Genomic DNA, 17,078 nt, shown 5'->3' on the forward strand with positions numbered 1-17,078 from the left:
ATGAGCGCGCGCCTGCCGCTCGCCCTGCGCCAGCTCTGCCGCCCGCCGCCCCCGGGCTCGCCGCGCCGCCTCCGGGCGCCCTGGGGCGCGGGCTGGGAGGGCGCGGGCTGGGAGGGCCCGCGCGGGCGGCGGCGGCTGCAGGATGGGCAGGCCTGGAGCGGCGGCCCGGGCCGCCCGGCGCCCCCGCCGCGGGACTCCATGGTCAGGTGAGTGCGGGGCGCGGCGGCGAGCGCCCGGCGCCAACTTGCTGGGCCGGGCGGGGCCGCGGCATCCCGGGCATCCCGGCCGCACGCCCCGCTCCACGTGCGCCGGCTCTGATGCAACCGCGCAGGGCGCGGCCGGCCGGGAAGGGGCGGCGCGGCGGGCTGGGGCCGGACATCGCCGCCCCTGCGCCCCGGGCCGAGGCTCTCCACTTTCTGCGCCCGGAAAAGCGAAGGTGGAGCCGTCCCCTCCTCCGAGTCCGCAGAGAGTCCGAGAGGGCGCGGGGGCGCGGGGTCCCCAGCGCCGCTGTGTGTGCAAGAGTGCCTCCTGACCCCCAGGGGACTGGGCAGCCCCGGGCCAGGACTGGCTGTCCCCTACACACGGGCCGGGTCTCAGCCTCGTCCCCGATGGGAGGCCGAGGAGGAAGAGGCCTGGTCTAACCCTTGGTGGAGAAGAGGAATCAGCCGGGGCCCCAAGAGCGGAGCCGCGCGCCTGGGAGCCACCTGGAGGTGGCGGGAAAGCCCTTTCCCGGCTCCTAACTAGGATTAAAAGGGAGTCCTGGGATGCTCTTGCTTTGCACGCCCTGCCCCTCCAGCCCCTCCCGGGTCCCGGGTCCCCCTCCCCCCCCCCACCCCCCCCCCCCCCCCCCCCGTCTAGCCCTCATGGTAAGCCGCTCATGACACCACCCACCACCGCTGGCCACTCCACACAGTTCGTCTCTGTCTCCCCCCTTCCCCTTCTCTCTCCCGATGCGATTCCCTATAAGATGTAGCTGGTAAGTCCAAAGTGGGCATTTTTGTGGATTATATTACCCTCTTCCTGAATGTTGGACCGACTTTGGGTCATCAGATTTTAACTTCGGACACAGCCGCGCCTCGTGGCAGTACCCTGGTGTCTGAAGGCAGCGTGGGAGGCAGACTCCACGCCCCAGCATCCTGTTTCATTTTCTAGATAGCAGTCATCATTGCCTTTCTTTTTTATTTGTCCCTTTATTTATTTCATTTTTATCTCACCGGGGCCCTCTCTCTTCTAAATTGCTCTGCCCACAGCTTTATGGAGCCGGTGGACAGGGTTGATGAGTCAGTGGATCAAATTGGGATCATCTGGAGATGCTTTAGCCTGTTATGTTGAGTAAAGCCATGCCTGCATAGAGATGAGCGGAGAGGTCAGGAGGGATCTGTGGACCCAAATGCACTGGTTGCCCAAAACTTAGCTCCTTCAGGAAAATGGGGAGAGCACCGCTACTTCCTCGAGGGGCCGTGGAACGGTTAAACCAGAGAACACATGCAAAATGCCTGGCTGGACACACACTAACCCCACAGTGAATATTGTCCATCTTTTTTACAGTACTCTACACAAGGGCCGACAAACATTTTTGTGGAATGGGCCAGATAGTAAATGTTTTAGGTTTAGTGGACCAAGACACGCACAAAAATGATAGAGGTACTTTTATAACAACAAATTGCCACACTTTTGGGGAGGATAAAACATTTTATTTACTGACACTAAAATTTGAATGTCTTATTTTCTTATACCATGAAATAGTGCTTTTATTTGTCTAACCATTTACAAATGTAATCTCTGGTAAATGATAGTTTGCTGGCTTCTGTTCTAAACCAGGAGGGAGGGTTGTTAATGAATCACTGCTTGACAGAACTCTAAAGGTCAGGTTCCTGCCAGAAATGGTAGTTCCAGCACTTGCGAAACTGAGAGAGGAAGAGGGGCACAGGTTCAAGGACAGCCCCGGAAACATAGCGAGACTCTATTTCAAAATGATAAGTAAAAAGGGCAAGGAGTATAGCTCAGTGGTATAATGCTTCTAGGTTGAATCCCCAGTACCAAAAAAGAGCCAGGTTCCCTCTCTTTACAATATGACTTTGCCACTCATTGGTTGTTAGAGCTTGGGCAAACAGTTCTATCTCAGTACTTTCACTTGTAACATGGAAGAAAAAAAGCTAACATGTATCACTATGTTAGCTTTTCCTGGCTGTGACAAAAAAAAAAAAAAAAAAAAAAAAACCTCAGGAAATTAACTTAAAGGAGGAAAGCTCCATTTTAATCCATGGTCATCTGGCTCCAAAGTAGACACATCATGGCTGAGGAGAGTCGTGGAGGAGAACTGCTCCACTAATGGTAGTGAGAGAAAGGAGGAGAAGGAGGAGGAGGAGGAGGCAGCTGCCCAGGGACTAGACATAGTCCCCAAGGATCTACTCCCTCCGGTGGGACCTACCTCCAACAGTTCCCACCACCTCCCAGTGGTCCATTCACATTGCAAAGTGGACTGTCATGTAGTTTTCTGATGAGGTCAGAACCTTCATGATCTACTCCCCCGCAGCCCCACCTCTGAACTAAGCCTTCAACACATGAGCCTTTGGAGACGTCCAAATCCAAACCACAGGGGTCCCCCACTTCCTGAGGTGACCCTGGTAGCCCCAGGACACACATCTTTAATGGCTCTAAACCTGGTGCTTGTCCTTTCAGTTGATAGTGTCTCATAGTCGCTGTTGGCCGGGGGGCAGTCACATCATGTTTGCTATGGGCTGTACCTGTAGGGACTTGATCATGGCCATCCATGTGGCTGTACCTCTCAGCTGAGTTATATGCATGGCTGACCAAAAGTATTAGCTCTGAAAGATATTGCCCCAGGACTTAGAGGAAAGGAGGAAGAGAGTCTGACTAGATGTCACCTGTAAAGACGTTCAAGAGCCTCGGGTGTTAGTTCTTGATTCATGGACGTGAATCAGAAAAGCTGAGAAAGCTCCTGAGAAGTATGGTGACCTGTTCTTCCTGGTGGTACGGCGAGGTGACTATCAGCCCTCCATGTTTTAGTTGACAGTCATGTTGAGGTCTTTTTAGGAAGCAATAGGGTTTCTGGTTGTTGTCTGTCAATCTTTGTTGACATCTGGTAGAATTGAGAAGGCGCTGGCATCAAAACTTGCAGAGTGGGTGTCAGTCACTTAATGAACTCCCCCCCCCCCCCAGTGCCTCCAAACGGCAGTTCGGATGTTGAACGTCCCTGGAAGGTCCGTGTGCTAATGGCGTGGCCCATGGGGTGGCACTACCGGGAGGTAGTGGAACCTTTGAGAGGTGGGACCTCATGAGAGATCTTTAGGTTACTGGGGGTGTGTCCTTGAGAGGGATTGTGGGATCCAGTGTGTCCTCTATCTTCGCTCTCTGACTTGTGATAATAAGCAAATTTGCCCTGCTGCACATGCTCATGAGAATAAGAAGCCCTTGCCCGAGGTCCAAAGCAGCTGCCTGATCTTGGACTGGAGCCTCCAAGACAGTGAGCCAAGGAAACCTTTTTTCATGACAATTTACTTACCTCAAGTATTTAGGCAGAGGAACAGGAACAGGAAGGTAAATAATGTACTATGTACAAAAATGGATATGATCTTTTAAGAAAGGCCACATCACCAATGCTCTTATGACACAAAAAGTGATGATATGAAAAAATGTATGAGCAAACAACAAAAATACAATGACATTTTGAGTCAAAAGGTGATTGAAAAGAGTCAGATTCTCAACGTGAAGTTTTAGAATACCTCAATGAGTGTATTATGTTTTCTTCTTTATGTATATAAATGAGCAATTTATGACTCCCCCCAACTTCTAGGTCTAATAGAGACATATATTGCAGCTATACCTGGAGATGCTGTGCGGTGGTAGAACACTTACCTAGCACGTTAAGAGACGGTGCCGTAGTTTAAGTGGTGGTATTCTTTCCCCTTAGTGGTTCATAAAGCAGTGGCGTGTCTTTCATTGGCGTAGATTCGATGACGTGCATTAACTGAGCCATCATCAGGCTCGTGCTCAACGCAGGAAATGGGCCCGGCGGCTGTAGTAGATGCCTATCTCAGTCTGTTTTGTGTTGCTGTAGAACACAGGCTGGATAGATGATAAGCAATAGAAATGTCTTTCTCATAGTTCTGGAGACTTGGAGATCCAGTATGAAGGTACGGACATCTGGCAGGGGCCTCCTTACTGTCACAACGTGGCTGAGGGCAGGAGGGCAGCAGAGGTGGGTGCCCAGGCAGCCTTTCATCAGGAACCCAGTCCCACAACAGCAGCCCCAGTCCACTCGGGACCCAGGCACCTCGTAAAGGCCCCACCTCTCTGCACTGCTGCATTTGCACCTGCACTTCGGGGAATGCATTCGAGCCATACCAACCCCCAAAGTACCGTGGGCTTTACTGTCCGGAGGAGAGTCCAGGGAAGGCAGGGTACTTCCTGTGGTGGCGACTTTTTTTTTTTTTTGCAGGTCTGGGGATGGAACCCAGGGGCATTTGACCTCCGAGCTACACCCCCTACCCTATTTTTTATTCTTTATTTTGAAACCGGGCCTCACTGACTTGCAGAGGGCCTCGCTAAGTAGCTGAGGCTGTCCGCGATCCGCGATCCTCCAGGTCTCAGCCTCCCGAATGCTGGGATTACAAGCGTGCGCCACCACGCCCAGCTCCTGTGGTGGCGACTTCTGCTCCACCTCTGGTAAAAGACGGTGGCTGTGGTCTCCACCCAGCAGCCAGCAGTTGGCAGAATTGAAGTCCAGAGAAGCCGGGTTGCTAATGTTTGGTTCCCTTGTCCACATGCACCTCGCCTCCTCCTGTGGTCCAGAAGGAGGGCACATGATCCCTCTGCCCATGAGAGAGTCTGGGAAATGTGCTTTCCAGCTGGGTGGCAGTGTAGTCAACACTCAATTTTTATTAAAAAAAAAAAAAAAAAAAGAAGAAGAAGAAGAGCACATCCTTGTAATCCCAGTATTTGAGAGGCAAAAACAAGATTGCAGGTTTGTGAGCAGCCTCGGGAACTTAGGCTCTCTACAACTTACTGAGATGCACTAAAATAGGGCTGGGGGGTGTAGCTCAGAGGTAGCCTGCCCCTGGGTTCCATCCCAGCACTACCAAACAGACAAGGGGAGCACAGAAGGCTCTTCACAGAAAGTATCAGCCGCAGCAACTCTGTCATTATTACTGTTACTGTTATAGCTACAAGTTGCACTTGGTTCTTGATCTGCTGTCCACTGCTTTCACCCTGATGGATGCTCAGAGCACCCGTGGTTATCTCTGTGGAGGCTGCGTGCTTTGGAAGACTCTGTATTTATCTGCACTAATTTGCTTAGAAAGTGTTAAGGAGTTGGAATGTAGAATATTACTAGTAAATAAACTCAGCATTAAGAGATATACTAACATTGTTAGTTTCCAGTAACATGCCCAGCTGCTTCCTCCCGAATTCTTGGGAATGGCCCCAGCTGGCCAGCGGGAGATAGAGGCAGCTGTGCCCTGCGAGCTCAGTCATGACGCAGCCAGCCGGGGGCTAAGCTGCTGGCGGGGTTGGTGATAGTAGGTGGATCCCGTGCAGGAGCAACATGGCTGTTGATGGTGGCTCGTAAGATTACTAAATTATCCTTAGTAACAGAATTCTGAGTTTTAGCTACAGTGACAGCCCAGCTAGGCTCATATTTCCCCAGGATCCTCAGTCAGAAGGATGTTAACAAGGCTGCGTTTTCTCTCCCAGAGTTTTATTAGAAACATTAATGCTACTTTTTTGACTTATTGAGCCAGAGCGTGAAACTCTGATTAGAAACATGTATGCTACTTTTTAAATCTCTTGAGCCTGGTGACTTTTGCTTGCTGAGCTCATCACTGTAGGAACAATGAAAACCCCAAAGAATGAAACATTGTATAAGTGACTTGTAGGAACAGGAGCCAATTTCCTTTTATTAGCTTTGTTGGTTACAATGTTGAGCTTTGAGCTCTCTTTACCCGCCCAACCTACCAGTATTTCCTTCCTCTCTCCCTCTCTTCCTTCCTTTTTTTTTTTTTTTTTTTTGTATTGGGGTTAAATCCAAGGGTGCTGTAGCTCTGAACTACACCCCAGTCCTATTTTATATTTTATTTTGAAACAAGAGCTCACTAGGATACTGTGTGCTGGCCTCAAACCTGAGATCCTCCTGTCTCAGCCTCCCAAGTACTGGGGTTACAGGCCTGTGACACCACATCTGGCTGTACCCATATTTTCTATTTCCTACAACTACTTTTTTTAGGGAGAAGTGGGGATTACTAGGATGAACGCAAGGCCATTCTACCTCTTAGCTATCCCTCTAGCCCTTTGTTTTTTTTTTTTTTTTTAAACAGTCTCACTAAATTGCTGAAGGTTTCACTGTTTTGCTGAGGCTGGCTTGAAACCTGTGACCCTCCTGTTTGGCCTCCCAAGTACTGGGGATTACAGGTGTGCACCAGTGTGTCCTGCTTACTGCCACCTATTTTAAAAGTTTGCCTTTCACCTATGGCTGACTTAGCAATTTGAAGTGTTCCTTTCATTGTATTGAGTGTGGACAAGACTCTAGAGGTTTCTGGGGAAATTATTGCTATGGGTATGAGTGTTTTCAGCCTTTAAGGGTAGTTTGAGGCACAGAAAGAAAAATGTTCAAGTATAAGGAAAAGGTAACAAACCACTAGAGTTCTACTAGTGAGGAGCGGGTCTGCAGAGACCAAGCAAATTGCTCACACCAGTTAGTGGAAGGGCAGAGGGCCACGCCTGGCTGTTTCATCTGCCATGTTCCAGAAATACCTGGCCAGCCAGTCAAAGGCACATTCTGGACCTCACCCCAGCATCCTGAATCAGACTTTCTGCCGGGAGACATAGAAGCCTTTGTTTTTACCAAGCTCCCCCGATGATCCTTATGCCAAGAATCACTTGGGATCTGCACATCAGTGCTTTCCTACACCAGCCAAAATAAGGAACCAACTTGGCCCCAATTAGTAGCCCTGTCAGACTGGGAGAGAGCACACCTGTGGACCTCAGCCCCCCATCACTGGACAGATGGATTTTAGTGCCTACCTAGCAGTGATTTGTAAACTTGCCCGTATGGTCTCCAGTATACAACGCAATAATGCAGTTGCTCCGTTAGAAATTAAGTTGCTTTATCCCAAGTGTCAAAGCCAAAACAAACTGCTCACAGGTTATATATAGTTGGCTGCTTACTGAATCTCCTTGTTTCTAACCTAGGAGACTGGGGAAAGGCTGATTCTGGTTGTGAGTTTTGAAGCCCTTAGGCCTGTCCTGGTTCCCTGTGTGCACCGACTAGGGGGAGAGTGCCTGGGGGTGCAGCTCGGGCTCTGGACCAGAAGGGTACGGGATGATACGATGAAAAGATGCTCTCGAGACTTTATTCCTGGTCTCGAAGAGGGGAGAGGGGAGAAGGCAAAGAGAGCCACACTCTCCCAGCAAATCTCAGCTCTTTTATTACAGGTTTAAAGAATTGAGGCTGGGCAGCAAAGCATGCCTTGTCTCTGGCCAAGGAGTAGAGTGTGGGTTAGAATACTTCAGGAGATACATTGGCACGGGGCAGTTTTGCAAGGGTTGCCTGTCCAGCTCCCTCTGGGGCGGCCTCCCACCCTTAAGGAAAGCAAGGAAAAGGCGTAGTAAATAGGACACGCTTAGAGAGGAAAGGTCCTCCGGAACTCTGTCCTCGGCTCCCTCCAGAAAGGCTGTCTTCTGCCAAAGCAAGAAGCTATTGTCCTTAAGCCAATATTCTTTAGACTTAGAACAGTTTCCCACAGCCTAGCAGGTGTGAGGCCCTGGGTTCCAAAAAGATGGTCTTAACTTTGCTTGGGAGGCAGCGCTTTGGGGCCATTGAGAAGGGGGGGAAATGGCTCCTGACCGCCATCTTTGATGTGCTGGTGAGAATGTCCCGCAGGGGGGGATTATGATGGAGTCAGCCCTCTGGAAGGCTCCAGATTAATCCAGGTGTCACTGGGCCAGACCGCTCACCTTCAGGGCTGTGCAGGGGAAGGAGGCCCCCGCAGGGAGTGGGAGGCGGACACGGCAGACCACACTACCCTGAGCAGGGGACATTTCTCCTTCTGAGAAGGCCTTTGGAGCTGCCGATTCCTCTGCGTCTCATTTCTGCTTCTAACACTCCTTCCTTCACAGTCCTCGCTTAACGCTGGGACCTGGAATTTAGCCTGACACACCACTCTGGTCCCACAGCAAAGCCCCTCCTCCCGCCCCTTGACCTTCCGGCCCCTCTCCTCACCCGCGTCTTCTTTTTCCCCATGACCCCAAATTCACTTCTTTGGGGGAGAAGGGAAGTATGCTGGAGGCATGGTTTTTGTTTGTTTGGGATTGGCGATTGAACCCAAGACCTCACACACATAGGCGAGTGCTCTACCTACCGCTGAGCTCTGCCCCCAACCTTTTTTTAATTTTTAATTTTGAGACACGTTGCCCAGGCTGGCCTCAGCTTCCCAAGTAGTTGGGATTACGGATGTGTGCCCCCACACCTGGCAGAAATGAAGATATTTAAAATAGGACCCAAAACGTCTTCTTATAGGAAACTTGGAAAATGCAAGGGAAGATTCACCTCTAGAAAATTACTTTTAACTTCTAGCTTGTTCCCCTCTGCATATTTTTATCGATCAGATTTATATATTTTTTATTTAATTATTTAATTAATTTATTTTTTAGTCGTACTGGGGTGGAACCCAGAGGCTTTCTACCTCTGGGCTATACTCCCAGATCTATTTTATTTTATTTGGAAACAGGGTCTCACTAAGTTGCTGAGAGCCTCAATCATTCGCTGAGGCTGGCTTCGAACCTGTGCGATCCTCCTGTCTCAGCCTCCCAAACGCGGGGATTACAAGCGTGCGCCACCACGCCCGGCTCCCTCTGCATATTTTTAAAGATCAGATTTATATTTTACACTGCATTAGTATTTCTCCCCATCCCCCTACCCCTTCCCCGGGAACTAGGGATTGATCACGGGCATTCTTACCCCTGAGCCCCCAGCCCCTTTTTGTTGTTTTGAAACAGCGTCTTGCTGGTTTGCCGAGAGTCTTGCTACATAGCTGAGGTTGTTCTCAAAACTGGTGATCCTCCTGTCTCCGCCTCCCGAGTACTGGGGTTGCAGGCGTGCGCCACCACGCCCGGCCGCATGAGTATTTCTTGATGTCACTTGTGTCCGCCTCTGTCTGTCACGCTCCAAGTTCCCCCTCCTGTTGTCTGATTATTTTCAGTTACAGTAATGAGCTTTGTAAGAAAATGTGTCGTATCCATCCTCTCCACCCATGAATAAAGAAATGACGATGTTGTTTTTCTTTTTCAATGTAGAGAAGTCATTCAGAATTCAAAAGAAGTTCTGAGTTTATTGCAAGAAAAAAATCCTACCTTTCAGCCAGTTCTTGCTATAATTCAGGTAAGCCGAGACTGCAGTCCCTGTGTTTTAGGACGCCTTTCAATTTAGAAAATAAATGACAAGCCAAAGGCCAGTTGCGTTTCGCGGTGCGGACGCGCGGGCCCGTTGGACATGTGGGCTCTATTCTCTCCTTTGCTTCTGCCCCGTTGCGGGTTCGGTGCTGCCCCCGGTGAATCCTCCTCTCTGGGCTATGGGTCGCTCCCAGGTGTCAGGATGCAGGCGCCCATTAAATCTCATAACACAGGACGTAGTGTGCTCGTACGAGTGCTCATCATGTGGGATCTGAAGGTGACAAGGGGGCGAGGCTGCCCTTGGTATCCAAAGAAGACAGATGCCAGATGGCGCGGCACGTGGGTGCTTGGGAATCTTTTTACTCTGTCTTTTAAGCCGGCTGTAAGCTTGACATGCCAAGAGTCATGACCGTGTCAAAAGGACTTAGCATTCCACCTCCACTCCGGCTGCAGCCCATTAATGCCGAGCCGTGGTTGGCACGTTTGCCGTGGCCCCTGGCATCCTTGTGGGATGGCAGGTGCAGGAAATGGCAAGGCGAGCCAAGCCTGGAGGCCGCCGCCGCCCAGCAGGATGGCTGCGGTGGTGTTTGGCAGTCCTCTATCTAGATCATCCCAACGCAGCCTCCCTCTTCATCGGTACCCTCTCCTTCCAGGGCACAGAGCCAGCGTCATATTACTTATATTGTTTGGGGTCCAATCCATAATTCTCTAAAAAAGAAAAAAGGTTACAGCAGGGAGACTGGCTGGGCAGCTTGGGCCTCCCGGGACCCTGCTTACTCTAGCTTTCCGCCCAAGGGCAAACTATTTAAACTTAAACTCCCGTCTGTGATGTCCCCAGGTGACCATGTCTTCATGTCTTTCTTTTTTTTTTTTTTTTATTTGCGGTACTGGGGATGGAACCCAGAGGCATTCTACCTCCAAGCTATACCCTCAGCCCAATTTCTTATTCTTTGTTTTGAAACAGGGACTCACTGAGTTGCAAAGGGCCTCACTAAGTAGCTGAGGCTGGCTGTGAACCATGAGCCTCCTGTCTCAGCCTCCCAAGCACGGGGATTACAAGCATGCGCCACTAAAAACTTACATAATTTGAAAGTCCAAGAAATTAGGATGCTCATAAATACCAGCGATTAGTCTTTTTTTCATAATCAATAAGCTTTTGCTTTTTTTTTTTTTTGTGGTACTGGGAGTGGAACCCAGAAGCTTTCTACCTCCGGGCTATACTCCCAGACCTATTTTCTATTTTACTTGGAAACAGGGTCTCACTAAATTGCTGAGAGCCTCACTAAGTCTCTGAGGCTGGCTTTGAACCTGTGCGATCCTCCTGCCTCAGCCTCCCAAGCACGGGGATTACAAGCGTGCGCCACCACGCCCAGAGGAATAAGTTTATCTGCATTTTCCACACCATCTTTGTCATTAGATAAGTTGTAATCCCCCAAATAAGTCTCCATATCATGTTTTGTGCCTTTTTAAGATATTCTCATCTCGTTACATTCTCCTTCTTCTTCTCCTAGGCGGGAGAAGACAACTTGATGCAGGAAATAAACCAGAACTTGGCGGAGGAGGTGAGGACTGTTGACTCTTAGAACCTCATTAGGATTCCCGACAGCGTGCCTTCTGGCAGTGACAGACAACCTTGTGTTCCTTTTCAGGCCGGTCTGAACATCATGCACGTCTGCCTTCCTCCAGACAGCAGCGAGGATGAGGTAATGCCTGTCCCGCCCTCACTCGTGTTCCTCTCCTCACGTCCCCGAAGACCCGTTAGCATCTCTTAGTTGTAAGCAGAAATGGTCCCGGCCTGTCCTTGTGGCTAAATTTTCAGCAGGGGAGAGTTCACATTTCCCTTTAACGTCAGTGCTCTGACCTCTCTGGCCCTCGCTACGTGTTTCTACGGAAGATGGGTGCCTTCACATTCCCTTCTCACATGATGCTCCTGGCCTCTGTCCCCAAGCGATGGCTTGGGCCTGGGGCCGTGGCTTTAGCTGCCGAGACATCGTCTGTCGACCTGGTCAGGCTGTGTCTGGAGACCCGGCTGTGGTTTTGCTCTGTCCTGACAGGTTCTTGGACCGTGGCCTCTCCTCTGGCCTCTCTGGGGTCACAGTAGCCTCGTAGACATGATAACGGGACAACACAAGATATCAGGCTCTTTCCCAGGGCCGTGTTCTGAGATTCTTGCCTTTGGGGGCAGATAAAAAATACCCGCAGTTTCTCCTTGCTGCTATTCCATGTAAGCTAGCTGTTTCTGCCAGCATCCTTCCCCGGCCTCATCTCGAGCCAGAAGGAGCAGCAGCCCCTCAGCAGAGGCGAGGACTGGACCCCACACGCCATCCTGGTGAGGGCCGTGCCCGGTGGCCAGCCTTCCTGTGGCCGGCCGTGGCAGCGAGGATTAGGTTAGAGTTTGTAGGCTAGAAACCTCAAGGAGCAGCATCTTAAATAATAAAAGAGCTTACTTTCTTGTACTCCATGTAGTTTAAAAGTGGGCAGCCACACTGCAGGGGAGGGTGGGAAATGTAGTCTTTGTGCCGGAGGCCTAGATCATTTAATATCAGGTAAAAGTCAAATCGGGGCGTGTGTGTATGTGTGTGTGTGTACTAGGGATTAAACCCAGTGGCATTCTACCTTTGAGCTACACTCGCAGACCTTTTTATTTTTTATTTTTTGTTATTGAAACAGTCTGCTGGAGTCTCACCATATTGCCAAGAACCCACAATGCTCCTGCCTCAGCCTCCCACATACTCAGATTACAGACATGTGCTGCCACACCCAGCTCCCTTGACTGATTTTTGATAAGCTCTCATTTGTTCCCCGTTTTTCTTGGTGAAATTCTGATAAATTAGTAGAGTGTCATTAGGTTGAAAACGTGTATCTTATTAAGGTTATCTTTTGGGGTTCTATTGCTCCTCCCAAGTCCTAGACACAGGTAACCATGGATCCCTCGCTTGATTCTGAGCCCCGCTGGGATGGCAGGGCCCTTTCTTTGCTTGTTTTTATTTACATCATTGGTCATTTCTGCAGATTATAATATCATTACTATTTGGTGAGGGCGGGTGTTGTCTCTCCCGTGGGAGTATCGGGCCAAGGAGGGCAGCTTTATTCATGGCTATATTTCCTTTACATAGAACTGGTGCAAAGTAGGTGTTCAAGGCGTAGTGGTTGGGTGAAGAATGCTGAGCCATCTGGGTATGGTGGGCCTGCTCACCAGCTGCTCAGGAGGATGAAGCAGCAGGTTCACAAGTTCAAAGCCAGCCTGGGCAACTTACTGAGACCCCGTCTCAAAAAAGGGGTGTGGGTATGGCTCAGTATGAATGCATGCCCAACACCCTGGGTCCAACCCCAGTACTGCAAGAAGGAAAAAGGAATGCCAAGTGAATGAAACAGAATTTTCTGATTTGGTATATCTTCTGCCATTTTCTTTCCCTGCCTTAGTGATTTTTGTAAGGCGATGAAACAAAAGTGGTAACTCAGTACCTCCTCCAAGTGAGACCATGTACATGGGCCAGAATCTTCTTACTTTGGAGTGAGTAATGGCGACGTGAAGTGACTCAGGATCTTACCTCCGCATGGAATAAAGAAGGGAGGAGAAAGCATTGCTCTTTTTGTTTTGTTTTGTTTTGTACTGGGGATGGAACCCAGGAGGTTCTACCTCCAAGTGACACCGCCAGCCCTATTTTTTTAATTCTTTCTAATTTTGAAACAGGGTCTCAGTTGCAAAGGGCCTTGCTTAGCAGCTAAGGCTGTTTGTGAACCACGATCCTCCAATCTCAGCCTCCTGAATGCTGGGATTAAAACCATGCCTGGCTTTTTTATTCTTTATTTTGAAACAGGGTCTCACTCAGTAGCGAAGGGCCTCACTAATTAGCTGAGGCTGGCCGCGAACCACGATCCTCCTGTCTCAGCCTCCTGAATGCTGGGATTACAAGTGTGCTCCAGGCTTGATTGCTTTCTTTTCTCTTTCTTTCTTTCTTTCTTTCTTTCTTTCTTTCTTTCTTTCTTTCTTTCTTTCTTTCTTTCTTTCTTTTTCTTTTTTTTTTTTGTACCAGGGATTGATACTGGGGGCATTCTACCTACGAGCTGTACCCCTAGCCCTTTAAAAAACAACAACAACAAAAAAAAAAACACAGGGTTTCGTTAAGTTGCTGAACGCCGGTCTTGAACCTGTGATCCTCCTATTCAGCTTCCTAAGGAGCACCCAACTAGGCATTGCTTATTTAGAGGCCTACCTAGCCATTCATTAGCTAGGATACGTTCGCTTTGTAAAATATTTTAGTGTGTCTATGAAAAGGAGCTGTGCGCCTAGAGTTTATCTACTGTTAGCCTTTGGAAAGGCCTCCTGTGTGCTCTCAGGTCCGGGGAGCCCAGGGGGCGCTTCGGCTGAGCACACCTGGTGTCCGAGACGCACGGCTCTAGCTGACCCGGGCTGGAGTGCGTGAGGTTTGTACTTCCAAACTCCCTGGAGACTGGTAGCGATTGGATGAAAATATGATCGCTGACAGAATCATGTTGGTCTGTCTAAACCTTCGTGACTCTTGAGGTCTGGCTTGGCTTTATTTTGTTGCTTTCTGGCACAGAGTAGAGTGGGAAGAACTATGGAGTCACTACCAACTGCAGCCAAACTTACTTTTGAGCTTTTACAAACATGATGAAAAAGGAAATAGGTTACTAAATTGTGCTGTCTCCACCAAAGACTTCCACCAGGAGCGAAAAGAAACGATACCGGGCTGGGCATGGTGGAGCTGCCTGCAGCCCCAGGAGTTGGGAGGCTGAGACGGGAGGCTCATAGGTTCAGGGCCAGCCCCAGCGACTTGGTGAGGCTCTCAGCAGCTTGGCAAGGCCTTGTATCAAAATTCAAAGTAAAATAGGCCTGGGGGTGTAGCTCAGAGGTAGACTGCCCCTGAGATCAATGTCCAGTATGAAAGAAAGAGAAGAGAAAGGGGAAAAAAGAAGAGAATATCAGATGCAATATGAACCTTTTTAAAAATATAAATTTTTTTTTTGTTGGGTCTGTTTTTTCTTCCCGGTACTGGGGATGGAACCCAGGGCCATTCTAACTCTGAGCTACACCCTGAGGCCTCCTGTCTCAGCCTTCCAAATGCTGGGACTACACGCGTGCGCCACCATGCCCGGCTGTTGGGTCTTATTTTCACGAGACTTTATTTTTCTCTTTAGATTATAGACGAAATCTTGAAGATTAATGAAGACAGAAGGGTACACGGCCTTGCCCTGCAGGTCCCTGAGGACTCGTTTAGCAACAAAGTCCTCAATTCCTTAAAACCCGACAAAGATGTGGATGGGTAAGAAAATGCAGTGGACCAATCGTTACGGCAAATCTGACTTTTCTTCTAAATTCTACCATGACTTTTTTTTCCCCCCCAAATTCTTCCTATTCTTTGCAACTATGTCAGTGATTAGGAGATGAAAGAATCAGTTTGACTTTTAGGAGTTTGAGGACTCTGTGTACCAACGTTCCGTGTCTTGAAAAACAGTAGTCCTTTTGTAGTACGTGGGTACCATTTGGGAAATAATCTTTTTATGCCATCATATTTATTGAACAAGTGTCCTGTGTTACTTCCAGAGTGTTGGGCCAGCACTCCTAACAATCTTTCCTCTTAATTCTACAAGAACAGTGGGGGGAAAATCTCATACCTGATTCCTAGCAGTACTCTATATGTTAGTCCCAGGCTAATTGAGAAAAACAAAACAACTGCTTTTATTAATGACGGGTGGATTTATTTGAAATCTGAGGCCGGGACAGGGGGAGGAATCCTAAGTCTCATGCGCTCTGTGTGATGTTGGTGTCCGACTCACATCACAGAAGGATCTAAATACATAGCATGAAAAATACCATTAATCTACAGCGAGAGGCTGCATGTATCCTGGGGATAAAAAGTGAGCAGGGTGTGGTGACACACGCCTATATTCCCAGTACTTGGGAGGCTGAGAGAGGAGGATCGCAGGCTCAAGGACAGCCTCGGCAATATAGCAAGACTCCCAGCAACCCAGTGAGACTCTCTTTCCAGATAAAAAAATAAAAAGGGCTGAGGGTATACCTCAGAGGTAGAAAATGCCCCTGGGTTCAGTCCCCAGCACCACAACACAAAACAAAAACAAAAAGCTTTTTCCTACTTGGAAATATGGAAAGTATTTTATACTATGTTCAAAAGGAACACGGTATATTTAGAGTTACAGGGTTGTTAGCAAATGGATAAAAGATCCACCCCAGATCAGATACATCTTCAGGGGCTGGATGAAGAGGCCGCTGCCTCCCTGAGGCACCCAGGGGTCCTCTGGTCCATCCTTCCATCGTCACTTGCCGCAGACCCAAACCCATCAGTTATCATGAGGTGACTCCATGAGGTGGGGCATAGCTCAGCGGTAGAGGGTAGTGTGTGTTTAGCGCACATGAGGCCCTGGGTTGAGTCCCAGACACTAAATAAAATAAAAGCTTCACAGACATCTCCAGCCCCATAGTAGACCTGCTGTAGAGGAAGAAGAAGCTTGGTCAATAAGAAAACCTAAGAACTTAAAGGGACGGACAAGGGCCTAGATTCAAATCATCTTTCATAAAGGAAGAGAATGAAAAAATTTTTTTCTTTTTTTTGGGGGGTGGGGATTGGGGATTGAACACAGGGCATTCTACTGCCAACCTATAGTCTCAGCTCTTTTTACTTTTTTATTTTGAAACAGGTTCTCACTAGGTCGATGAGAGTCTCACTAAGTTTCTGAGGCTGGTCTCAAACCTGTGATCCTCCTGTCTTAACCTCCCAGGTATCAGGATTATGGGCATAGAGCACCAGGCCTGGTGGAAACTTTTATTTAAATAAAATAAAGTCTTCATTTTGTTTTTTGATTGGATGGAGGCCCTCAGCTTAGGCTACAGAGATGGGATGTTTTGTCCTACGCACCAACAAGGACACGACGGGTGCTATCGAAAGCGCGTGGTCAGTCATTTTTATTTCCTTGATTGGTCAAAGGGATAAATACGGAAGTCAGTGGGGGTCAGGCCTGTGAATCCCACTGTTGCCGGTCACTCCAGACTGTAGGACTGGCGCTGGGTTTGTGAGTGGACTGTGGAGCTGTGAGCTGCTGTTCCGGCTGCAACCCCCGGAAGCCACTGCCTGGAGTTGGCCTTATGCTGTGTCCTGGAGTGGGCCGAACCAGAGCGCCCCCTGGAGGAACCAGAGGGAAGTGTCTTAAGGGTCTGATCTAACAAGCTAATGTCACTTCCTGGTCTTTTTTTTTTTTTTTTTTTTCCTTGTCATTCTTTAATTTCTTTTTTCCTTTTGTTTTTTTGGTTTGGTACTGAGGATTGAACCTGGGGATATTTCTGCCTCCAAGCTATACCTCCAGCCCTTTTTATTTTATTTATTATTTGTTTATTTATTTTGTGACACTGGGGTTGGAATCCAGGGGAATTCTACTTCCAAGCTACATCCCCAGCCCTTTTCTTTTTTTCCTGAGGGCCTGGGGATGGAACCCAGGGGCATTCAACCTCTGAGCTATACCCCCTGCCCTATTTTTTGTTCTTTATTTTGAAACAGGGTCTCACTGAGTTGCAAAGGGCCTTGCTAAGTAGCTGAGACTGTCCGCGAACTGCGATCCTCTGGTCTCAGCCTCCCAAATGCTGGGATTACAAGCATGAACCACCACCGCCCGGCTCCCAGCCCTTGTTATAT

The 17,078-nt window shown here is 49.0% G+C and overlaps 1 protein-coding gene across 1 annotated transcript in view; it reads left to right on the forward strand.

Annotated features, from left to right (window-relative positions):
- Window positions 1-17,078, forward strand: part of MTHFD1L (methylenetetrahydrofolate dehydrogenase (NADP+ dependent) 1 like) — a gene marked incomplete at both ends in the record, with an annotated part of 206,675 nt that continues 189,597 nt past the window's right edge. Inside the window, 5 exons of the mRNA XM_080700390.1 lie at window positions 1-206; window positions 9,313-9,397; window positions 10,920-10,970; window positions 11,058-11,111; window positions 14,572-14,696. Of these exons, the coding sequence (XP_080556516.1) occupies window positions 1-206; window positions 9,313-9,397; window positions 10,920-10,970; window positions 11,058-11,111; window positions 14,572-14,696 (521 nt within the window). The remainder of the gene's footprint in view (window positions 207-9,312; window positions 9,398-10,919; window positions 10,971-11,057; window positions 11,112-14,571; window positions 14,697-17,078) is intronic.

This window comes from Muscardinus avellanarius (genome assembly GCF_963383645.1).
Source record: "Muscardinus avellanarius genome assembly, chromosome: 8".
Taxonomy (NCBI): domain Eukaryota; kingdom Metazoa; phylum Chordata; class Mammalia; order Rodentia; family Gliridae; genus Muscardinus; species Muscardinus avellanarius.